At 37.0% G+C, this 25,339-nt stretch overlaps 2 protein-coding genes, 5 non-coding genes and 1 pseudogene across 9 annotated transcripts; 1 reads left to right on the forward strand and 7 right to left on the reverse strand.

The window, feature by feature from the left end:
• Positions 1-1,406: 1,406 nt before the first annotated feature.
• On the reverse strand, positions 1,407-1,564 carry LOC133695516 (U1 spliceosomal RNA). The gene has a single exon (XR_009842467.1). It is a non-coding gene; the product is annotated as a U1 spliceosomal RNA (small nuclear RNA).
• Positions 1,565-1,964: 400 nt separating this feature from the next.
• On the reverse strand, positions 1,965-2,082 carry LOC133695532 (U5 spliceosomal RNA). The gene has a single exon (XR_009842482.1). It is a non-coding gene; the product is annotated as a U5 spliceosomal RNA (small nuclear RNA).
• Positions 2,083-3,031: 949 nt separating this feature from the next.
• LOC133695514 (U1 spliceosomal RNA) lies at positions 3,032-3,192 on the reverse strand. Its single transcript, XR_009842465.1, has one exon. It is a non-coding gene; the product is annotated as a U1 spliceosomal RNA (small nuclear RNA).
• Positions 3,193-3,808: 616 nt separating this feature from the next.
• On the reverse strand, positions 3,809-3,925 carry LOC133695535 (U5 spliceosomal RNA). Its single transcript, XR_009842485.1, has one exon. It is a non-coding gene; the product is annotated as a U5 spliceosomal RNA (small nuclear RNA).
• A 1,033-nt stretch (positions 3,926-4,958) lies between these two features.
• LOC133695558 (U1 spliceosomal RNA) lies at positions 4,959-5,118 on the reverse strand. The gene has a single exon (XR_009842498.1). It is a non-coding gene; the product is annotated as a U1 spliceosomal RNA (small nuclear RNA).
• An 855-nt stretch (positions 5,119-5,973) lies between these two features.
• Positions 5,974-12,045, reverse strand: LOC133694083 (probable RNA helicase SDE3). The gene is made up of 5 exons (XM_062115509.1): positions 11,678-12,045; positions 10,062-10,845; positions 9,817-9,981; positions 6,914-8,371; positions 5,974-6,442 (listed from the first exon to the last, which is right to left on the reverse strand). The coding sequence occupies exons 2-5, from the start codon at positions 10,842-10,844 to the stop codon at positions 6,200-6,202; spliced, it is 2,649 nt and encodes an 882-aa protein (XP_061971493.1). The 5' UTR covers position 10,845; positions 11,678-12,045; the 3' UTR covers positions 5,974-6,199.
• Positions 12,046-13,970: 1,925 nt separating this feature from the next.
• On the reverse strand, positions 13,971-16,543 carry LOC133695154 (pentatricopeptide repeat-containing protein At3g22470, mitochondrial-like). 3 transcript variants are annotated; one of them, XM_062117001.1, is made up of 2 exons: positions 14,900-16,543; positions 13,971-14,423 (listed from the first exon to the last, which is right to left on the reverse strand). In XM_062117001.1, exon 1 carries the CDS (start codon positions 16,426-16,428, stop codon positions 14,923-14,925), a length of 1,506 nt encoding a protein of 501 aa, XP_061972985.1. In that variant the 5' UTR covers positions 16,429-16,543; the 3' UTR covers positions 13,971-14,423; positions 14,900-14,922. The 3 variants fall into 3 exon arrangements, with proteins under 3 accessions (XP_061972985.1, XP_061972984.1, XP_061972983.1); XM_062117000.1 differs by having other exon boundaries at positions 13,971-14,432; XM_062116999.1 differs by having other exon boundaries at positions 13,971-14,673.
• Positions 16,544-16,761: 218 nt separating this feature from the next.
• On the forward strand, positions 16,762-19,192 carry LOC133695155 (DEAD-box ATP-dependent RNA helicase 35-like; annotated as a pseudogene).
• Positions 19,193-25,339: the final 6,147 nt, after the last annotated feature.

Below are 25,339 nucleotides of genomic sequence, written 5' to 3' on the forward strand. Positions count from 1 at the left end.
TAGCCTTCCAATTGGGTTTCCAGGGTTTTGAAGGGCATGATGGTTGGCTTTGATGAATGCCACCCTTTGGTTTAAGTTGTTTCTCCATCTTCACGACCATATGCACCATCTCCCCATACTCCACATAATGATGCAACATCACAATATGAGTTATATCATGATTAAGGCCATTCATGAATCTATCTATAGTAGCCTCCCAATTCTCCTCAACATTAACTTGAATCATAGCAAGTGTCATCTCTACGAAGTACTCATCAACACTATTTGTACCTTGATTCAAACTCTATAACCTTTTATACAATTCTATATAATAATAGCTAGGCACAAATCTTCTTTTTAGAAAGGATTTCATCTCATCTTAAGTATCAACTTACATCTTATAATTCATCATATAGTTTGTCGCTAAGTGATCCCACCACACAATGACATATTCAATAAAAGCAATCACAACAAGTTTGACTTTCTTGGGCTCCGAATAATTGTGACCCTAAAAAATCAACTCCACCTTCTTCTCCAATTCTAAATAAACTTGAGAATCATTCTTTCCTTGAAAAGCTAGTATTTTCAACTTAATTATATCCAAATCTCCATCTAACTCAACATTATGGTTCTAGTACCTATAATTTTTTATTGGGCCAAAATTATCACCATATCTTTTCCCTATAAACTCACAATTCTGCTGTTGTCCAAAATGTTCCCCATGTTTCACTAACACATCTTCAAAATCAACATCACTCATGTCCACATTATCAATCACAAACTTATCCACATTATCAATCACAAACTTATCCATATTAGTGTTATCTCCCCTAATAATCATCCTAACATTAAATTCCCTATGTTCATGCCTAATTTGAACCCTACTATGATCATTAACATGATTTCTCTCTAACCTATCTCAAATTCACTGGTCATTTGATATATTCGTTGATTGATAACACGTAATTGAGTTACGATTTTATTTTCTCCTCTCTGTGGTGCTATATTGTTGCTTCCCTCCTACATATTTAAATCTAAAATTTGGTTAGTTTACCAAAGATATATATTCTTCACCCACTCTTTCACGTGTTTCACTCAAATATAAGTTTTTCACTCAAATATGTTTGTTACGTTTTTTTTCTCTTGTCTCATCTTTCTTTGATTCTTGCAAAACCAAAATTAACACTGAATATAAAAGCTTTATGAAATGAAACCAAAATCAACACCGAATATAACAGTTTTAGTAACCTATCCAAATGTATATATGAGAAAAATATGTAAACAATCAAAACTATAATTACAATTAAAATTGTACAAAAAATCGCCTTGCAAGGAGATTATCTAACGCTCCATATTAGTATATGAACTTGGAATTTAGAATCGGACTTCCAAGTTGGAGTTCCAAGAAAAATTTAACTAGAATTGGACAGAGGCTGCGGCTTCCGCAGCCCCCTCTACCACAAATTTTGACACGGGATCTCCCACTTGGGGAGACCTTAAGCCAGCACCCACCCTCAGTGCAATGAATGTCACTGACCTAAGCCATGGACCTTTCTTTCGCCCATCGACCCGTCCAGATAAGTATGGAGCACGTTGCTTCGAGCTTCTTATTTATAAACACATTCCTTGCTTAAACGTTATCTTTTCTCGAGTTACTATTGAGTCTTGAGTTAAGTTCTATCCCCCCTTCAGCACTTAAACGAGCTTCTTATTTATAAACACATTCCTTGCTTAAACGTTATCTTTTCTCGAGATACTATTGAGTTAAGTTCTATCCCCCCTTCAGCACTTAAACTGAGGTCTGGTGACCGCAAAGGCTTGGACTCGAGTGTCGACAGGACGACGAGCTAATGACCCAAAAATTTTGAACACCCACCCAATTTGGATAAAAATACAAGAATTTAGGGTAATTACCGACAAATAAGACAATATTTCTAAGATAATTTATTTAAGAGAAGCAAAACTTTAAACTGTTCAGTTAGGGTACTTCTCACAAGGAAAAGAACCCTCCAAAAATAAGCGTATGCCGCTGATTGCGGCGCGCACACGGTATTCTTTAGTAAAAGGCGAAAGAATAGTTCGCTTTGTGCTCACCGCGCGGCTGCGTGCTCATTCCTCGCTGTCTGCTCCATTTTTATAGGCACTTGCTCACGGGTTATTTCGTATTGCTCCGATATGGGTTGTCTTATAATTCTGTCCTTGCGTGCCCACAAGCAATGAGACAATCAGACCATTTGTTGAAAACAAAAACCAGACAAAAAGGAAAGATACCATGAAAATCAAACTACTGGCGGAATTGAAGAGTGTCTGATCAGTGTTTAAAACTAGATATGAACCTCAGCAACCTCTTAGGCGTCATAGAGGGGGAAAAAACATTCCCCGGTTGAAAAAGAAAAGGGAAAGGACTCTTATGGATCTTGGTTTACACATTCAATTTTTTTTTCTTTCCGGCCATCGCAGAAGATCCTTCTAGTGATTTCTTGTTCCCGCTAACCATTTATATATGAATCAACTATCAAGCGATGAAGCAAAGGGAACTGCTTTCTTTAAATGAAGGTTTGCTTGTATGTACTGTCAACTCTTATTCAAGGACTCATCCCCATTGACTTAAAGCCAAGAAATCTGAGACTACACATAGTTCTTCTTTTTCTCCAATTCTTAATTAGTTGTTTTCATGTGCCTTGATCAGCTGCTGCTGCAATAGGGTATTAGCCAGAAAATGCTTGGAAACTAATTTCTGGAAAGTCTATTGTCTTCTTAATGCTAATTCATACCCGTTGCTTACTTCACTGCTTGGTTAAACAATGATTTGTCTGTTTACTTTCAAACACCATTATAATCTGTAGTTGGCTTTGTGTTTTGAACCCAACTCCGCTAAGCATGATATTTGTTTCTGCTGCTTGTTAAGCCAGGAATGTTCACCATCTCCAAGTTGTTTTGCTTCCATTACGACGAGGCAAAAACATTACTTCCATTATTAACTCATGGTGTCCCTTGGTACGTTATTTATTTTGAAAGGTGGGCTTCTTGCAAAGTGTTTACTAGGATTGGACAGGGGCCGCGACTTGCGCAGCCCCCTCTATCACAAATTATGATGTAGGCTCTCCCAACATGGGGAGACCTTAAGCCAGCACCCATTCCAAGTGCAATGGACGTCACTGACCTAGGCCATGGACCTTCTTGAATGCCCATTGACCCCGTCCAGGTAAGTATGTCTCTCGTTGCTTTGAGCTTCTTATTTATATTCCCATGCCTTGCCTTGCATCTCATGCTTTCTCGATGTGGGGATTTCCTATATATTAACCATACTCATCCTGTCATCTTCTGCAACAAACATTGAAAAGATTGAGATCTGCTAAAAAGTTCTGAGCCATCACAACAAGGTAACAGAGCAGAGCAAAAGAGGCATTTTGGTGGAATTCATGCCATTGTGAAGGTTCTCCATTGTAAGTCGCAGCTACCATTTTGAATGAAAAAACCACACGATGTTGCACCAAAAATGGGCTCATGTTATCGTACGTATGCAAGTAACAAAGAACTTGAGACGATTCTTCTTTCACAATACAGCATAGCACCAACACACTTTCTCAGTATTATGAAATGGCATTCCTTTATCAATTCTCTTAGAAGATCACAAGGGCTCCAACAGATAATACAACCACGGGCACGATGTACAAGCAATATTATGAAACTAGATTTCAACGCTAAATATACATTAAGCAGTTTAATAATCTTTTTCTTACATGAAGAGAAGATTTATCGGTAAGATCTTCCTAAGAACTCAAACCACATATGACCAGGAAGGCTTAGGACTAGAATTGCTAGGGCTCCCCTTCAAAAGAAGAACACCCTCAAAAAATTAGCGTATGCCGCTGTTTGCGGAGAGCACACGGTATTCTTTAGTAAAAGGCGAAAGAATAGTTCGCTCTGTGATCACCACGCGGCTGCGTGCTTTGTAAGATTAGTTGCTTGGGGTTTTATAGGCACTATCTGACAGCTCGTTTTCTTTTTTTGGATATGGGATACATGATAATCACATCCCAACTCACCCTCCCTCAAAGCTGACTGGCCCTTGATGAGTGTGCTAGAACTGGAGAGTAATGTTATCGAATAAATAAACAAAAAAGGGGGAAAGAACTAGATGAAGAAAGGTAATACTTCTTGAAAATCAAGGCAGTAAGAATTTTATGGAGTCATTTGTGGTTAAGTGTTCAAAACTAATGAATATCTTGACACCACCAAATTTCTTCCTCAATGGACTATGGGTCTGGTTTTGTATACAAACTGAATCCCCAACCTCTCATCATTGTGTTTCCGGAGGCAGAGCTGAAGATCCTATATTAATTTCTTGCCACTGTTACCTTTTGGGTATCAAATGAGGAAGGCTAAATACTGCTGAAGTGCTTTTTTTGAAGATTGTTTGCTGGTATGAACTGCCAACATCTATTTTTTAAGATGTACTTCTCCATGGCCTATAAGCCACACAAGTGTCATGCTATAGTTTCTTTTCCCCCATTTCTTAAAGAGTTCTCTCGGATGCCTTGAGGACTTTTCCCCAGAGAATGATTGGGGACTCAAAATTTCTTAAGCTTGGATGACCTCATCGGAAATTAATAAAGTAATATAACCATCAATTCGCGGCAGCCGCTCCTTCTCTGCCAGATTGGCCAAGCTGAAAAAGTTGGAAAATGGGCGAACCCTGATCTTTCTATATGCAATCATCATATCTGTCCGAGAAAGTCAGTCCCAGTCCGGGAGAAACGGTGGGCAAGCTAACCAGAAAGGTCAGAGACGTGCCATGGCGCACTCGGGCATCTTGGTGCCAAGCGGGCAGCAGCAGCTACCCCCTCAAGAAGGACATTTTGTTCGCTTCTTGAACCTCGGTTAGTTTTTACCTAGCGTGGTAACAGGAAGAGACCATACAAATTCATATCGCCCACTAACCATTAAACGAGACAATTTTACATACTAGAATTGGACAGGGGCCGCGGCTTGCGCAGCCCCCTCTACCACAAATTTTGACGTAGGATCTCCCACTTGGAGAGACCTTAAGCCAGCACCCATCCTCAGTGCAATGGATGTCACTGACCTAGGCCATAGACCTTATTGATCGCCCATTGACCCCGTCCAGGTAAGTATGTACCTCGTTGTGAAGGGCTTCTTATTTATACTCCATGCCTTGCCCTATATCTTATGTTGATTCGATGTGGGATTGTTTTGCATTTCACATCATGTCATCTCCTACCTTTTCACTGCGGCACATCTATCATTATTGTGCATGCGATCCAAGTTTTTGCGTTGTTTATTTTCGTGAAAACATATTTTTTTAATTAATTTTTTGATATTTTTAATTATTTTGATATATTAATATTAAAAATAAATTTTAAAAAATAAAAAAAAAATATTAATTAAAATTATTTTAAAAAGTAATCATTATTATAATATTAAATTACCTCTTATTTGATCTCGACAATAAAATTTAATTCGATCAGCTTTTTTTAAATGTTTGAAATGAAATCTAAACCAAATTAGGTGAGTTCTAAATTAAATTGGATGTTTGAGAATGTAATAGTAATTATTTTTCAAAGTATTTATCAGAATATCAAAACGATTTAAAAATATTAAAAAATTTATTTAAAAATAAAACATTTAAATTTTCATAAAAACACAGGTTGAACAATTCAATGATTTTTTTATTAGCTGTAGCCTTGGATTGGGTATGGTAAGCATGGAGATTAGTGAATCCCAAGTTTATTTCTTTCAAATCATTATTTGTTGCCAACTTTGAAACAGGCCATAAAATTTTTTGATACAAGGAGCTATAGCGATAGAAGTCGGCAAAAACAGAGACATTCTGTGGACTTTATGCCATTGTGGTGTTTCTCCACAGTAAGTTGCTACAGCCATTTTGAAATCCATGCATATCATGCAGTTTGCATTTTTTATCAGACAAGGAGGCAAGTAAAGCTGATGAGAAAGGTGGCTAAATGAATATGACAGAAAAATCTGTAAACATCCTTTACTATATTATTACAAAAAGGGTCTTTTCTGTATCGTTGCAATATGGTTATTGTAATAGTCATGATAGGCAAATTGCAATATGCATCTCACTTGTCCCCTAAAATATAAGTTCGTGAATTCCATGAAAAGCCGTACTGCAGAAATATATGTATGCTTAAATCTAAGAAAACATAATATGAAAAAGGAAGTCTGAGCAAGTTTATTTCCGGCAGCCAGACCCCTCAGCTGCGTCGGAGACAATCTGTGTAATCTGTGGAACCTCTTCATCAAGTAATTGAAACCATTCCCTGACTCTTGAATGGCATGAGTTCTCTAATTCACTAGTTGAATTTCTTTTCGGGATAGGCTCTTCACATGCAGAGGATTGCCTTTCAGGTAGAGGGCAGCCCTTGTAGGAGTTATTGTCGGCACAAAACCACAAAAGCTTTTCCCAGTAAGGATCCTTCAAAACGAAGAATTCAGTTGCCATTTAATTTGCTAACATTACAAGCTCCAAAATAAAGAAGAAAAAAGAAGAAGATGGTTTTAGTAACTACATGAACAAGTTCCAAGCATGTTTGACTAATAGTAGATAAAGAGCATGCTCGTCTCTGTGTGTTGCTTACATGTGTCGTGTTCGACTACATGTGAGTAACCCAGATATCAATATCGCATAAATGCTGCAAACAGCATGCAACATGCATATTCCATATCAAACATGATGAACTAATTTGAGCCTCTGGACATGCTTTGCAACAACCCAGAAGAAAAGATTGACACAATGACACGAAACTGTGGCAGCAAGGTAAAATGAGAGGTCAAGAGATATGATTGGAAAGTTCATAGTTGCATTCCTTAGCAGAAAGGAGCTTGAACCAGAAAAGGTGGATAAAAATGAGTTGGATTGAAACTATGAATGGAGAAGTGTAAGTACCTGGCTGACTATGTGTGGATTCCCAACAATGATAAGCAAGGATCTGGCTCGGGTAATTGCAACATTAAATCTCTTTGGGTTACTAAGAAACCCCAGACGGTAAGTTCTGTCAAAGTCATTGTGCTTTATAGTTGACCTTACTGTAGATACGATAATGACCTCTCTCTCCTGTCCCTGAAACTGTTCAACACTCCCAACCTTAACATCCGACAATTCCCAATTTTCAAGTACCTTTTTGATCTTCAGGACCTGCTGCCGATAAGGTGTTATTACTCCTATATCTGCCTCATCTAGATCTCCACTTGCTCTGAGCTTGTTGATAACTTCAACAACCTTGCTGGCCTCGATTCTGTTAAACCATGAAGGATTGTTTCTTTCTCTCTCGTCGAAGCCTTGAATTCCAAAGAATAAAACAGGAAATTCTTTATTAGGAAGAAAATCCACAATAGAACTAATGGAGGAAGAGGTATCTTCTTTACATGCAAGCAACTCCCCTTTATAGAAAAGTTTTGATGGCAGGTCTAGAATTGCTGCATGACATCGATAATTCCTCACTAATTTTATTACAAAACCTTCATCACCATTTCTGTAAGGTTCACATTCAAACAGCCTTTCAAGATAAGATTTTCCCAACCCAAAAGCCTTAGCATCTTTGGAATATATGACAGGACCTAGTTGCTGTGGGTCACCTGCTAGAACAATCACAGTTTCCCTGCTGCAAAAGTTAGCTATAGGAACCATGCTTTCTGGTTCTGAAGCCTGGCCAGATTCATCTAAGAAGATATGAGAGAAATGGCCACTGCTGACACCTTCTGCGTACAGTAGGGATGAACTCATATACGTAGAAATAATGATCCTGTATTGTACCAAGGCCCTGAGAGGAGGACATTTGAAAATGGATTCGTCAAAATAGCAAAAGCGGATATGATCAGGGTGAACGTCTTCATAAGAACGGCTACTTGCGTTTAGCCTAAAGATCTGATTCTCTTTGACTTTAGCAACATCATTGCTAATGAGTTTTTCTAATATGTAATCTGCTGCACTGTTCGAAGCAGCACACACAAGAATTCGATCATTCTTTCTTGTTGCATATATTTGCAACATTGCTTCCACCAAGGTCATTGTTTTACCAGTACCTGGAGGCCCATAAATGACATAGGGAGGAGCACCTTCACAGCCAAGGATCATCTCAACAGAATGTATCTGCTCCTGATTGAGACTATTATTAAAAGGCACGAAACCAGGTGTCTTGATCAGTCTCCTTTTGGTTGATTCAGATGGAAATAGAAGATCATGCTCTAAGCCCTCTGCTGCTTGCACAGCTTGATACAACCTCCTCATATTCACCCTATTATATGTAAATCGAATATTATATAAGTTTCCATTCCGGTGATGGGTAAGAAGATTGTTGGAAAATTTCAAAAGCACTTCATCAGCCTCAACTCGGTAAATGCATCCCTGAAACAGAAAGGTAATACTATTTTAAATGCAATGAAATAGACAAAAGACTGGTTTTTCAAAATCGGGCATGCCAATTGCCAAGAGAAAATCAAACCCTCTTCCTCCCATTGAAGAAATTAGAACCAGCCCTGATAGGGGAAAAATCACTTTAAGGAGGTGTCTATAGGCTCATTCCATCATAAAGATTGATAGGGTGAGGCTGGCCTGTTAGTTCAGTTACAAGTGTCACAGGATAAGTTAAAGCATGAGATAAATATACACAGAATGAAATAGATAGGGCAAATTCTGTATATATTTTGGGCAAGATGTTATTCGAGGCATGCTATCTTCGTACCTCCTTTTTTTATAGTTTAATAGTTTGGGGAAAGAAGGATTCAAACTTGCAACTTCCTCTGCCACCTTGATCTGTCACGGCCAATTTTCTCTTGTCATTATGACACTACGAAAACAACTTTACTCCACAAAGCAACATGAAGGGCAGGGAAACTATTCATCACATCCTTGACTCATTGTTACTAAATATTTTGGTGACTATCAATAGATTTTTCTTCCCAAATATGTTCTTTGACCAATGCAATAGCCGAATGTTGTGCAAGATGCAGATCTTATTGAATCCATATAGAACAATTGGATAAAATAACTTCCTTCTCATGGTTCTTCTTTTATGCATCATTGATACTTTACCAAGAAAGGGGGAAGTTCTAAGCTCAAACATGGATGATAGCAATCATTTTATCACCATCATTCACCTCATTAATGGTAAAAGAAGTACCCCATCCTCTGACATTCTATTTCGATTGCAAGAAAACCTTTTCAGCTAGGTATTCCAGCACACTAGATGAAGCTAGCAGGTAATTATCTATTAAATAATTCACATTGAACAGCAAAGTATTATTTGAAGCAATGGGTTCTTGAGTGTCTGGTAAACGCATATCTAAGAAATTAATAATGGAATCTCATTAAAGGTGTATAAAATGAATTGCCAAATTAACATTTTCTATAACTTGCAATTTTGAATAACTTTAAAAAAAGGAGAACTAAATCAGGCTCAAAGCTTCCTGCTAAAAAGCACTCTGTAATTCTCAAGCTTAAATAACCTAGCTCTCAAGTTACACATCAACTAGCCAACTCACCCTCCCCAAAAGAGTTACTTGCAAGAATAAAATGACTCACTACAATGATAACTACAATAAATTCAGAACTTTTTCACAGTTCAGAAGGGCATCACATGCACCGGATGCAAATTTGTACGTCATATTGAGTTATTTACCTTGTGTTGTTTGATGTATAATCTATTATTTATGCAACTATTCTGTAACCCATATTGATGCCCTTCTTATATGTGGTGATCCAATTTGCATCCTTCCATGAACAGCCAATATTCATTTTGCATGTATGCATACTTCTATGAGATAGATCTTTCTTCCAAAATAGGAACAAACCTGATATGCATTGCTGTCAGGTGCATTTTCAAGCTTCACAAAAACATGATCACCATTCACAAGTGAAGGCCTTCGTTCAGCCAGCCCAGGGACCTCGAGAGCCAAAAATTGAGACCCCTTCCTTCTCATGTTAACACACTCCATGTTATGGCACCTCATTTCTTCCTGAAAATATATGACAAATGTTAGACCCTAAAGACATTGAGTATTTGTACATTCCTGAAATTGCAAATCATTTATATTACCTCTAGATGTAGCTCTTCCATTACAACCAATATATTGAAGAATGCAGCATAGGTCCCCATACTCAAATCTTCCATGATAACATCAGGGACTTGCTTATTCTGCAATAACTCTCTGAGATTACTGGGTATTGGAAATTGAGGAAGCTTATACTTAAATCCATGAGTTGTTGCCCTGGCAGGACACGGGGAAACCACGTGCTCATCAACTACAAATTGTTTTCTTCTTGGTGTTTTTGAAAATGGTCTGTTGGGAGCCAGAGAACGGGAGACACTGTCTTCAGCCAAAAGAAAAACAACGCGTTCAATCCTATCATCACCTGCATCAAAATATACCACAGATGTGTGCAACCCCATTTCCTTTGGTTTGCAAGATAACCAAACAGTAAGTGTATCATGCGGCTGAAGTACTCTGTCCTCGAGGGAATATCCCTCCAAGAAACCATATAATTTTTCTGCATTCGAGTTTGCAGATGGAGGTTCTTTCAAAGACAAAGTAAATGAGTCTGCAGGATTTGAGCAGAATATCCTAACTCCCCAAAGCTCCACGGGATCACTTGTGGTGTTTGCTATTGTAATCGCACATTTTGAAATTTCACCAACAAGAATGGTCTGCGGCTTCCCTCGCACAAAGGGAAATGGGATAGATATAACGATTGGTCCTTCAGTGGCAGGATCATAGTTGCAGACAGATTTGTCATCCTCAAAATCAATGAACCCAATCTCACCCTTGTCCCCGATGATGGAGTATTCGTCATCCCAATTATCCTTTCTGATTGTATCCATCCTAACAACAATGCAGCTACGATTAGTAAGGAAAGTACAGCTTGCATCTAATATTAAATCTCCAGATGGTAGCTAGTAGCTGAAACATAATTATACAACAGAAACTTTAAGTAAATGATTAAACGACTGAATTTCCATGTGCAGGCAGATGTGCACATACAAGCAAAAACTAAAGACAACAGCACCCTCATGAACTATAAAATATATCACAAAATCATCATATGGTTTACACAATTTCATTCAGATGCCATAAAATGCAAACCTAGTTTTTTCGATTCTCAACCATTCTTTTAAGCTGCGCTGGTCATGAAACTGATAGCTTCTAATCATTAAAATTACTTCTCTTCCTTGGGCTAAAACCAGTATTTATGTTTAAACATCAGATTATACAAGATTTCTAGTCAGTGATTAGTTTTATATGCATTTGATCAGAATCGGTGATACCCTCTTAACTAAACTGATGATTCACATGCCCTAGAGAAAATTTATATCAGCATATAAGCAGAATCCAAACAGAACAACGGACAGGGAAAATAATTAAAAAAGAAAAGGCTGGCCACACTCTAGATAGCAACTCGTATCATCCATTCCAAGTCTCAGCCACAAATAAATCGAGCAAAAATCCACTAAAATGACTTCCATTTCTGTTCTTAAATTATGATCAGCCTAAAAAATGACAGCAAACAGAAACTATCAGAATCAAAGGCACATGCAAACCAAGTCAAATTGTGCAAATGCCGATCATAAGGGCAAAACCAAGAGAAGATTATAAACACAGCATCATTCTTGCCTCCACATTCAAAATCTAAACTCTTAAAAGAGAAGACAAGTACCAATCTTTTGATTAAAACACCCAGAGAAAGGCTAGATATTCAAAATTCAGGCCTTCCAATTGAGCCCTGGTTAAAACAGAGACAACCCAGATGACCCAATTGTATATTGCACCTTCGTATTGTTAGAGAACTGCACTGCAAAGAGAAGTTAAGGTTTCTTGATAAAGCCAAGAACCAAACAGTTGTGAAAGTGTGACCTTTTAGTTACTTCATTATCTGCTTCCCCGTAATTTAAAGTCTCAAATTGTTCTCAAAAGACTTTTGCTTGCTTATTATAAGGAAAGATTAAGACAGGGAAATGCTAATGACATGAAGAGACATACAACTTAGTAAGGAAGTTGCTTGCACACAGGAAAGCAACAACTGTACCTTGCTGCCATGGAATGAAAGAAATATGACTTTTTTAACCATTTCTAAGGTGTGTGAGGAATGGGACCCATGACCATTCTAAGATGGACCGGTAGCTGACTTGGTGGGACCTGAATGGCTGGATTGCATGACCTTTGGAAATGAACTGGACCCGCCCGAATAAGGGGTTGTTGAGATTTCTGCTGTTAAACTCGGTTGAATACAGTGGATCAGTACCCTGTTCAAGTGGAGCTAGAGTTGAGTTTTAAATTAAATTGGACGATAGTTGTTGAAAAAAATTGGGTTAACTGGGTAAATCAATTCTTAATCTGGTTAAAACATAGCTTGAAGTTGTTTAAAATAAATTTTAAAACATTTTTAAAAAAAAGTTAAAATGTATGGAAAAAACATTGGATATTAGACTTGATTTACAATGAATTATAATAGTGGAATTAGGTTCTTGTCCCTAAAAAAAAACCATTATAATTGGCTTGTAGGGGTAAATTGTTATTTTCCACTGATTTATTTTGTCATTCTTTTAATTGTTGAGATTAATTTTGTCCTTTCATAAACTTTTTATATAATGAATTTACTATAATGCATTTAAAAGCAATTTTTAACTTAATTATGGCTAGAAACGTTGTTGATTTTACACCTTTTTTTTTAAAAAAAAGGTACAATGACTCTATCACCCTTGTAAGGAAAATCTTTAAAGCATCTTTGCAAAGGTCATTTTGTCATTTCAGGATGGTTTTTTAGCGATAGTTATTTGGTCTTGCGATGATGTTTTCTTTTTATGCATAAAAAAAAAGTAGCTAAAAGCTAGTTCGCTTCCTTCAGTCGGATATGTGGATGACTACAATGGTGAAAAAAAAATTCATCATGTCATCGGATGCATCTCAATGTTCTTTTCATTTTTAGACGGCATATGTACGATGATGATGTCTGGTTTTGCACCGGTTTAAATTTTTTCCCTTTCATTTCTCTTTCATATGCCTCGGTTTTCATGTTGTCCATGGAAAAAAACATAGCAGCTCTTGAATTTCTTTTCTTTTTAGATTCAATCCCTGATTTATTTAAAAAAATCATTTTAAATTGGAAAAGTTTTTTCAATTTTATCCTCAAGTTTTTCATCTCTCGAAATTGATCCCTACTTTTTTGATTTTTTTTTAAATGGCTTGTAGATTTTATTTGTTTCTTGCAATTTCATCCTCCTTTTTTCTTTCCTTGGCTCTTTTATCAAATCTTTCATAGTTTTTAATTTTATCATTCAAATCAAATTTATGATTTTTTTAATACTAATAATATTTATTTCAGTTTGGTTTTTATTCTTTGGATTTTTTATTTGTTTTTTTATCCTTTTATCAAAGTTTTTATGGTTTTTAATTTTATTTTTCAAATCAAGCTTATATTTTTTTTCATAATAATAACGATACCAACAATATTATTAATAATACTAATAATAGTGATGATAATGTTAATAATGGTGGTTATAATAATAGTTTATTATGACAATAATAGTGGAAATAATAATATTTATAATAATAATAGTGATAACAACAATAACAATAATAGTGGTAGTGATAATAATAATAAATAATAATAATAATAATAATAAAGAAAAAGAAGAAACCAATAATAATTCTAATAATAATCATAATAATTCTAATGAAGGTAGTAGTTTTTTATGATAATAATAGTTGCAATGATAATAATAATAGAGTTTTAAAACTGTAGATTCTCTAATGAGATGCTAACCAATTCTCTCTACAAAAACATTACCAAACCTCTCTATATGAGCTCCAAGAAAACCTGTTGTAACTTGGATAATAGAACAAGATTAAGAGAACCCTCTACTTCATTTCTTTTAATCATTCCTTTGTTAGGATTAGTAGAGGACTCAGCTTATCTAGCCAAGAAGAATAGAGCAGCAACAAAGCTTAAATGAGTTAAAGCAATCTGTATTACACGTGGGGTGGAGAGACAAGCCTCCTTGTACAGCACCAACAAGTATCAATTGAGGCTGAGACTGAGAACTGGGCGGTTGAGCACCCAACAGGCATTAATTGATACAAAGAAATGAGAAGCAGGGCTTTGGCTTTTTTGCTAGTGTATATTATAGATACAAGAAGCCATCAACATAAACAATTTGCAGACTCTGGAAATAAAAAACTGAATTCCAGTACTAGGCAAATGACCGCTTAATATGCATAAAAGAACTTGAACTTGTGCAGTAGAGTTCCCCCCAACTTCAAGAAAACTGTTAAAACTGTAGTATCCTCCATGTGTTCTAAAACTGTAGATTCTCTGGATAGATGAGACTCCCTGCTAACCAATTCTCTCTACAAAAACATTACCAGCCTTCTGAACAACGCATCCAAATCAGCTCCAATAAAACCTGTTGTAACTTGGGCAATTGCACAAGATAAAGAGAAACGTCAAGTTCAATTCTTTGAATCATTCATTCGTTAGGATTAGTAGAGGTCACAATGTTATGTCCAAATTCAAAACTTGAAATAACTAATTTAAGCTGGAAAATCCATCACCTAAAGGAAAACAAGACTGGTTAGTGTACACCTAGTAGTTTGTACACATAGATTCAAGTCAACACACAATGCAAGGTGAGATCTATTGCCAAAAACAGATCCCTGGAAATCACCAAAAATGTTACAGACCATTCACTAACCAACCATGGAATTTCTGATAATAAAAAAAATGAAGGGATTTGAAAAAAACTATGTGTTTGCTGTGGTACAGATAATGAATGGCAGAACTAAAAGGACCGATCTTTATGTGAATGAAGGTGTTATAAGTCAAACAATAAAGTAGAAGACTTGAGTGGTGTGATAACTCAAAAGAGGTACAGCAACCTACAACAGCACTTGAATAGAAAATCTTCACTTCATTTTTCTAATTTGAGAGCTTTCACGCATAAATCGGCTTATGATTTCATCATGAGATTCCAGATCCAATAACATCTTAAATGTAGACGAATCCGCCGAGAATCTCCTACCAACCATTTCATCAATAAGTTGTATAGCAGTTGACGGGTCCTGATTTTGAAGAAATCCTTGAATGATAACATTATAAGAACAACTGTCCGGCAAGAAGCCATCATCTTCCATTTTTCGAAACAATTTGTATGCTTCATCTGACAGCCCTTCTTTAAGCAGTCCCTTAATCATGATATTGTATGTCCGTACAGAAGGTCTTATTCCATTAGCAAAAAGCTTGGAAAATAGTTCCTTTGCAACTTCAAGCTTCCCAGCAATAAACATGCCTTGAATAAGAATATTATAAAGGACTATATCAGGTTCTAATTTCCTCTCTTGCATTGACGTGAGCAATTTTAAAGCCTCCTCCAAATGTCCATGTTTGCATAAGCCATCTAGCAAAATCGAGTAAGTCCTCAAATTTGGAAGCATGCCAGAAGAACACATCTTCTTGAATAGCTCTTGCGCTTCTAGAAGACTACTTTCATGGCATAGACCTTGCATAAGAGTGTTGTAAGTGACAGTATTAGGGATCAATTCCTTTTCAGACATTTGAGCAAGTAATGCTTTTGCCTCATCTATCCTTCTACTCTTGCAGTATCCATTGATCAAGATGCTGTAACTATGTACACTAGGTGCACAACCCTTGCCAACCATGATTTCAAACACCTTGCTGGCCTCATTCATTTCGAGCCGTAAACAGTACCCATTCATCAAAGCATTGTAAGTGTAAATATTTGGCTCTACACCTTTTTCAGTCATTGTTTCAAAGACACACCGAGCTTCTGAAACCATTCCTTTTTTGCAGAGTACATCAACCAAAATAGTGAAGGTCACTGTATTTGGCATGGCATCCCTACCAGCCATCTCATTAAACAACTCTACTGCTTCTTTAATCCTCCCCTCATTGCAGAGCCCGTTAATGAGTGTAGTGAATGTGACAGAATCAGGTTGAATACCCAGTTTGAACATCTTACTCAAGACAGAGACAGCAAAATGAATATGGCTCAAGCGACAAAGAGAGTTAATCAATATATTTAGAGTATAATCATTGTGGGCAACTCCGAACAAATCCATTTGATTGCACAAGGATACAACAGTAGAATACTGTTTCTTTTTGGCAATGGACCCTAAGAATTTGCCCAATTCCACAAAAGAAGGCCTAGGGTTCATGTGGATCATGCGATAGAATGAAGCCATGGCATCATCAATACCAATGTCATTGCTGTTATTACTAACAAACCCACCATTGTTTTGAGGCAAAGAAGGTTTCTTAGTACAAGTAGAAGTGTTTAAGTGGTGATGATTGGAGAATAAGAAAGAAGGGAAATCAGGAGGAAGAAGAATACCCATTTCCACTTGTTGTTGTTGAAAACCTCTAAAAGCGCTTTTCCGCGTGAACATCATCATTGTGAGGTTAAAAATCTGCGGTATCTCTGACTGTTTGTTCCTCACCTCCTTCGAATCAGAAGATGAAAGCAATCCTCAATTTTTCCAAGAAAAATGGAAAAATAAACATGGAAAATGGAGTGGTTTTTCACTTTTTCTGTTTAATGATTTTTTTGACAAAAATACCCTTATACTTTTCAACTAATACCAAACATATCCTACACACCCCTTGTTACGTTAAGATTCTTCTCCGCCGTTTCATTCTACGCGAAAGAGAAGCAACTGAGAAGCTGCTGGTTGTTGTTCATCAAAAGGAAGAGAAGAAATCGAAGGTATGCCCAGCTTCTTCTTGTCTCTTACTTGCCTATGGTAAATCACTCACTTCATGTATTGAATACTACCTGTAAAATAATCTTACAGGTAAAAGAATGAGCGTAAAGAGTATGGAGGAAGAGGATAACTATGTGCAGTATGTTCCTGTGGTGAAGCGTCGAGCATTGGCAGCTCAAATGATTCTTCAGAGAACGGGGGGTTCCTCTGCTTTAGAGGATGAACTTGAAAAATCTAAACTTGCAGAAGCCAAACCCAGTCTCCTGGTCAAAGCGTCTCAGCTCAAGCGTGACCAACCTGAAATTAGTCAGACGGAGCAGATTGTGCAACAAGAAAAAGAAATGATAGAGCATCTATCTGATAAAAAAACACTCATGTCAGTTCGTGAATTGGCCAAGGGAATCACATAGACGGAGCCATTGTTGACAGGATGGAAGCCGCCGCTTCCAATCAGGAGAATGTCCGGAAAGGAATGTGATGCAATTTGAAAACAGTGGCATATAATAGTTGATGGTGAAAAAATTCCTCCACCGATTAAGAATTTTAAAGATATGAGGTTTCTCTAGCCTATTTTGAAAATGCTAAAAGCCAAAGGGATCGTGCAACCTACTCCTATTCAGGTGCAAGGTCTTCCTGTTATCTTACCAGGAAGGGATATGATTGGGATTGCCTTTACAGGATCTGGTAAGACTCTAGTTTTTGTGCTTCCACTGATTATGATTGCTTTACAGGAGGAGATTATGATGCCCATCATGCCTGGAGAAGGCCCTGTTGGTTTGATAGTCTGCCCATCAAGAGAACTTGTCAGAAAACTTATGAGGTTGTGGAACAATTTTTTATTCCGATGAGAGAGTCTGGGTATCCAGAACTGAGGCCATTACTATGTATTGGTGGAGTAGATATGAGGTAACAGTTGGAGGTTGTAAAGAAGGGTGTGCACATTGTAGTTGCAACTCATGGAAAGTTGAAGGACATGCTAGCAAAGAAGAAAATGAGCCCGGACAACTGCAGGTAAGCACCATTTATTTTGTGATACAGTATCGTTTTAGATTAATGACTTTTGTTCTCTTGTTATTGTGATAGTTATGGACTCTTACTTTTATCTTGTTGAGAGGGTCTCTATTTTCTATATGCATCCGTATAGATTTGATACCAAACTAAGCCTCTGCCATATATTTCCTCTCTTTTCCAGGCCCCCTTATCATTAAGTATTTTTTATTATCCTTTCTTAGTTCTGCTGACATTACTCATCTCAGATAAAGTTGCCACCATGCCCACCAAAATTCAGAATTTTGCTAGAAGTGCTCTTGTGAAGCCTGTCACTGTTAATGTGGGAAGAGCCGGGGCAGCAAACCTTGATGTGATTCAGGAGGTTAAGTATGTAAAACAGGAGGCAAAGATTGTTTACCTTCTTGAGTGCCTACAGAAGACACCACCTCCTGTATTGGTATTCTGTGAGAACAAGGCTGATGTGGATGGCATTCATCAGTATCTCCTCCTGAAGGGAGTAGAGGCTGTTGCCATTCATGGAGGCAAAGACCAGGAAGAGAGAGAATATGCGATTTCATCATTTAAAGCCGGCAAGAAAGATGTCTTGGTTGCAACTGATGTCGCCTCAAAAGGCTTGGATTTTCCTGACATTCAACACGTAATTAACTATGACATGCCTGCCGAAATTGAAAACTATGTATATAGGATTGGGCGAACAGGAAGATGTGGTAAGACTGGAATCGCAACGAACTTTATAAACAAAAATCAGAGTGAGAACCATTTAGGTGGTGACCCAGTGGTAAAAGCTTGGGATCAAGAGGTTTGCTCTCTCTGTGCTTTCAGGTTCGAGCCACGTGGTTGTTCATATGATTGCCACTGGAGGCTTACATGGTCGTTAACTTTAGGACCCGTGAAATTAGTCGAGGTACGCGCAAGCTGGCCCGGACATCCACGTTAAACTAAAAAAAAAAACCAGAGTGAGACTACACTTCTTGATCTGAAACACCTCTTGCAAGAAGCGAAGTAGAGGATTCCTCCTGTTTTGGCTGAGTTAAATGATCCAATGGAAGATGGAGGCACAATTACTACTGCAAGTGGAGTTAAAGGGTGTGCTTATTGTGGTGGTCTCGGTCACCGTATCCGTGATTGCCCCAAGTTGGAGCATCAGAGAAGCCAGCAACTTGCTAACTCCAGGAGGGATTATTTCAGGTCTGGTGGTTATAGGGGAGAAATCTGATGTATTTGTACGGTCTTTTCAGCTGACCTGGCATGCATATTTTAATACGATTTTTGTGTTACTGTATCAGAAAACTTTATGTTCTATTAAATGGCAGGGTTGCAATAGAGAGGCTTTTGTCAAAAATTATGCTCTGTAAATGTAGTACAATATAACCAGTATTGGAGGATTATCTTGTTAGCTAACATTTTTTTTTAAAATTTATGATCTCTTGCCCTGCTTATTGAATCATTATGTATGCTTTCACAAATTTATCTCTTAATATCGTGTAGTGCAAGACTGGACAGGATGGAAAGAAAAAGTCTACCATGGAGATGAAGGAGATTTGAGCAAGGAAGAAAAAAGAAAAGAAGTTGGTAAATCAATGAAGCCAAGACTTCATCTCGGTAGCTATAGAGTACATAGGTACTCTATTCTGTGGCTCCCAGCAACAGCTCAATCATTTCCTTCAGGTACTTCTCTTTTTTATCTCTCAACTTGTGTTTTTTTTCCTCTGGGCAGGCAGTATTAGTCTCTCTATCCAGTTGAGCTATAAGTTTTATTTCTAGCTTTCCTCTTTTCTTTTCTTGTTTTGGTTGATGGGAGCATGGATGCTGAGTTTCAATATAAAAAATAAACAAAACTGTTCCTCTCCTCCTTCGAAGCCGAAGATGAAAGCTTTTCCACTCAACTCCGTATCTCTTTCTCAATTCTGGGTGTCTTGTCTTCTTGGGTTCAAGCTTTGCCAGAACCATTTATGAAAGGAACCCATTAGGTAATAGACCATTTTACTTTTATTTGAAGCCCAATGGCTAATGACTTGACTTTCTATCATTTCCTTTAAAAACAGAATATGTTGCAAAAGAAATATAGATTAGATTAGATTAGATTAGATTAAAATTAAAATTAAAAAAATAATTGAAGACTTAGATTCATTGCGCTCTGTATTGCTACAATATAATAATAAATTTATTCTTTCATGAAAAAACCATTGAATTAGCTATTAAAAATAACACAAATTTTTCACAAGAATTCATTAATTATTATCATATTAATTCAAGAGCAAATATACAATGTGTGTTATAAAAAAAATTAATGATACAGCTTTGACAAACTATTTTTTTCTCCTTTTTCTGTTTTTTTTAGTGTCTCAGATTTCATATATGTCCTTTCAGAAATTAAATATGTAATATCAATTTATATTTATATCAATTTTGATCATTATTTTTTTAATTAATATTTGTTTTGCTTTTAATACTTTTTAAATTTAATTTTGTTTATCAATTTTATTTTTCATCATTTGATTTCATTTAATTTTTGTATCCAGTTTGGTCATTAATATTTTGATTGTTATTTTTTTTATTTTTTAATTTTATTCCCTATTATTTTATTTCATTTAATTTTATATCAAATTTAATTTTATTTTTTGATTGTTTTTTGCTTTGTTTGTTAATCATTTCTTTAATTTTTTTTAATCATTAAAAAAAAACAATATATTTTGAAATTGGACATACACAATCAACAAGTCCATGCAATTGAGTGGCTAAGGAGAAATGCTTGAGATTTTTGGGCTTTTGACCTCGCAGGTTCAATTCTTGCTGTCTGCTAATTTTATGTTGTGGTTTTCTTTCCCGTTAATATTGCTTATACTCAAGTAATGTTATTTTAATCTCTAATGAATTTAGAGTAACAACAATCTCTTGCATGATATGCTAAAACACACTTTCATGTTGTTAAATTTTATAGTACAAGTTTGAGTTCTGTAGTTGTTAATATAATAGTTACTGGAAGTTTAGATAGTTATTAACTTCAGGACCTGTGAGATTAGTCGAGATGCATGCAAGTTCATCCGAACACCCACATTGATAAAATAAATAAATAAATTTTATAAATTTTTTTTTTTTGGGTTAGGGTGCTCGTTAATGCCTTGTAAGAAGTCTCAAACTGATACTAAATAACTTCGAGATATTATTTCACTTTGGCTAGTTAATTAGGACTTAGGAGAGAGATTAAGGACAAAAACTAAAATGGTTTGTGTTTCTTTTACTGAATTGAGTCATTGTAATTTGCATAGCAAACTATAGTAGGACACTAACTACTAAGGTTCTGTTTGATGTTGTGTTGCGAAATGATTAGAGATGCTTTTAAGCTAACCATAACTTTAAACACTAACTACTAATGGCAAGGACTCCAGTTAGTGCCAAGTAGTTTAGCTGGCAGCTTATCTGGCATTGTATTTGAAGACTTGAAAATCAAATCTCAGGCTAGTTAGGATTTAGGAGAGAGATTAAGGATAAAAACTAAAAAAGAAGAGTTCATCACATAAAGAGTTCAAAAGATTGGATAAGGTTTACTTGTAGGTCAATACCAGTGAAACGTGGAAAGAAGAAGATGATAGAGGAAGGAAAAGAATATATACTGATTTCCTTTTTCAAAAGGTACTGGTCTGGTTATGATCTCACCTAACCAAAGTGTAAGACAGTGAACTGCTCTGCCCTTTACCACTTGGCACCAGAGTGGATTGCCCTTAAAGCAAGCAATCAGGCTGGTTCTCTCCTGATTTCTTTCTTACAATACTTGAAGCTGCAAAAAGTAATTTGCTACTATTTTGTTATATGTTTGACAGCAAAATCATGGCTATAGACCCTTTAAATAAAACAAGAAATTCTATATTAATATTGCAACTGCGTACAGAGAAATCTTATTGAAGTAGTAATATAGGAAACATCAAACATATGTCTAGGACAACTTAACTGCAACACCAGATAGTTATAATAGGTAAATGAAAGGGAAAATAGACACTTGTAGAGTAGATAATAAGCCCCAAGGAACTTGTGAAGTCGGCTCAGGAAGGCCTGTGTAATTGCACATAGACATAGTTAATCATTCTGGGACTGGACTCACACTCCTGAGCCATTATATTTCCTTGCAGCCTCTCTGCTGTCAATGGTTGATGTGTAACTGTCTTCTCTTGTGGATGGCCTGGTTCCATAGCGCCTAGCAGCTTCCTTGCTGTCCATAGTTTCTGTATAGGCTGGTTGTCTATAGCGGGATCGAGGAGGAGAGGTAGTGGCAGAAGGTTTTGCAACTTCTGCAGTGGATGTTGAATGAGCTGGCCTTGCCCACCCACCACTAGTGATCATGGTCGGTTCGTTGTTGCTACCTTGTTTGCGGTAATAATTATCATAGCTGTCATTTCGAGGCGCATTACCGCTGGGCTTTAGCAAGTCTTTGTTGTGGAAAACGTTGCGCTCATCGTAGCCTTCATAGCCTGTGGATTTAGGGGCCTGGCGCCAGTATGAAGCATCCCAAGGGGCAATCTTGGGTGGGCTAGCATCAGTTTGCACTTTGGTGATGGATTCCTCAACATTTTGTGGGCGATTATTAACTGAAGCCATAGGTCTAAGGAACTTATCCTCTGCTCCATAAGGATCCTCTGTCAAGCGAGTGCTATGCTTGTATTCAGACTCAAGAGGTGAATGAACATGCTGTTGAAAAATCGTCTCAGTTTTTGTAACATAGTGATCTGCATTCTTATCAGCGCCATAGAAAATGATAGGCATTTTCCTCCCCTCAGCATCAATGATGACCGGTCGGCACACGTGATCAGAAGCATGGCTTATTTTGCTCCAAAAATCATCAGAGCTTGGTGTACTGTTGGTGGAATAGCCCCCATACGCGTGACCATACCTAGCCATCACTCTCTTTGTATAGGAACTTCTTGCCTTGTAGGACTCTAGCACTTGGATTTCTTTTCTTGCTTATGCAAGATGTTAGAACTTTTCTTAAATAGAAAATCTGGACTCTCCTGTTCAAATGAATGATGCCAGATCAGCTATACGATGCATAAAAGGATCTTATGCTGCCTTTTGCTTTGCACTTTGATACTACCTTGAAGTTCAATCCACCAGGAAACTTGATAAGGAACCATGTTCTAAGCATTTCATAACAGTGAATTCCAATCCTTTTACTTGGATAAACTTGTTTTGAAAAGAGGGTGATCCTGGAGGAAGAAGATTGCAGAATATATGGTCCCCCCCCCCCCCCCCAACAAGAACAAAGGAGAAAGAGAAAGGATGAGAGAATCGCTTTTCCAGCGAGCAAGAAATAGAAAAAGAATAGCCTTTGGTGAGACACAGACTTGGAAGTCGAGACTCTACTTTTAAAATTGCAATATCCACAACATGCACAAAATTGAAACTGAGAAATTCACAGAGAATTCAGTGCCATCTGCTTGCATTGAGCACCTTCTGTTGAGAGTATTTTCCTTTACTAATCACTGGCATATCATTGTAGACCATAATATTGAAAATGTCAATCGCTCAGCAAAAAAGAACACCCCTCCTCCCAAATTCGATCAGTCCTTTTCACCTGTACCGCTAAATAAATTAAAGTCTGAAGAGTCATGTTCGGCTTCTCCTGGACTGTGACCTCCATTACTTGCAAGGCCATTGAAGTCCTGCTCTAGTTTCCATTTCAAACAAAGTTGCCTTCTTCATTTTCTCCAACTTGTGGAGAATTCTGAATTTCTACGGGACAAAGAAAAGTAGGAGATTCATTCCGACTCCGCAGCTTTGGGCAACGTAATCAAATACGTAGGAGCAAAAGAGAAAGTCAGCTCTACAGTAGCATATGTTTACTTGTTAAGCATAGTGGATCAAAAAGCATAGGTCATGATAGATATTTTCGTGCTGTAAGCTCATTTGATTTTGCAGCCCTTCGTCTGAAAGACAGCCTTGAACTTGTCAATACCTTATCGCGGATGCCTTGCTGTACATTCTATATATCTGGGAAAAGAATAACGAGTGTTGATAAATTTTATGTGGCACCAAGTGTATCCCACTGCTCAGATTTATCATCATTTCTGCGCAAACATGATGCGTAGACTTTGATATACCTGGTATCACCCTCAGTTCCTGGAAAAACATAGCATCAAACTTAATGTTCTAATAGAGACATGAAAACCACTAGTTCCACAACCAAGCAGGCAAGCACCAACCAATGAATTTAATATTAACCCTTTGTCATTGTTTCCATTCCATACATTATTATCAACACACTGATTGCAGACCACAATGATCACATGAAATGTTTGAAGATAAAATTGATATGGAACACGGAGCCGGCTTAAGATGAGGGCCACTTGGGCAATAACTGATCAAGGCCCCTACTTAACAAAAAAACTTCAAGTATATGTAAAGTATATTTATCAATTCTACTTTGTAAAATAAAAATTACATGTATTTAACAAAAGACTTCAAATACAAAATAAAAATTATCCAAGATCTTACTTGTTAGAAATACATAAAAAATAACATTTAAAAGTTCTCATTTATAACTTTGCTGAATACTCTTAATTATTCATCTTAGGCCGGCTGTGAATTGTACGTACCATGATGTAAAGTTTCTTACAATGCAAGGGAACATAGATTATTCGCAATCACAGAGAATTGATTGACATTTTCTTCATTACATTACAGCCTAATTAACAAACTTACACAAAGCATGTCTCTCTTGCTATTTCTCAACTATCTGAACATGAAAAAAAAGAAAAGAAAAGGCACCATGCATGTGCTTCACACACACTTTTTTCTGTAAGTAAACAGCTAAAAGCATAGATGGTGATAAAAGTTTCAAGACTATCACGTGCCTTGTCTTTCTATTTTCTAGGGGTCGAATGCCGGGACTTCAGGCGAAGGAGAATGGAAAGCACGATATGTTTTCTCGCTTCTTCAACAAGGCAGCTGTGACCTGCTAAATGATGTAGCATAAAATGCTAAGGATATCAGACTTCCTCCTAAGTTACCATCCAAAGATCTTGAATCAGAAAGTCATTAGGAGTATGGAGAGAAACAAAATACTGCAACTGTAGAAACTGACCTGGGCTAACTAGTACAAAGTACGAGGTCAATTTGAGGATAACGGGCAGCAACAGAAAGTGCTAGACACGCTCCAAAGGACTTCCCCCACTAGAGATGAGGCATACTCAAGCCTCACAGTTTCTTCGACAATTTTCACCAGCCCTGCACGCAATAAATCTTGTCGAGTTAGTGATAGGTAGCATTCTAACATGCACGTTTAGTATAACAGAAAAGAACACATATATTGCATGCCCCAACACACAAAAACGAGTATGAGGATCACGTCTGCAAGCAAACATGCACATCGTCAAGGGACTTGAAGAACGATATATTTAGGACCATTACAAATGAATATTCCTAGAAACATGTTCATGCACAGTAAGTTTGAAGATGAAAGACAATGAATATGAGCTTCATAGCTTAACTATTAAAGCTCATAATGAAGAGAAAAATGAAGCCATTCATTCGGCAATGATCCTTACTTTCAAATGCTGTTCGATCATGCACTGGAATATGAAGCCATCGAACTTCAAAT

Source organism: Populus nigra, chromosome 5 (assembly GCF_951802175.1).
Source record: "Populus nigra chromosome 5, ddPopNigr1.1, whole genome shotgun sequence".
Classification (NCBI taxonomy): domain Eukaryota; kingdom Viridiplantae; phylum Streptophyta; class Magnoliopsida; order Malpighiales; family Salicaceae; genus Populus; species Populus nigra.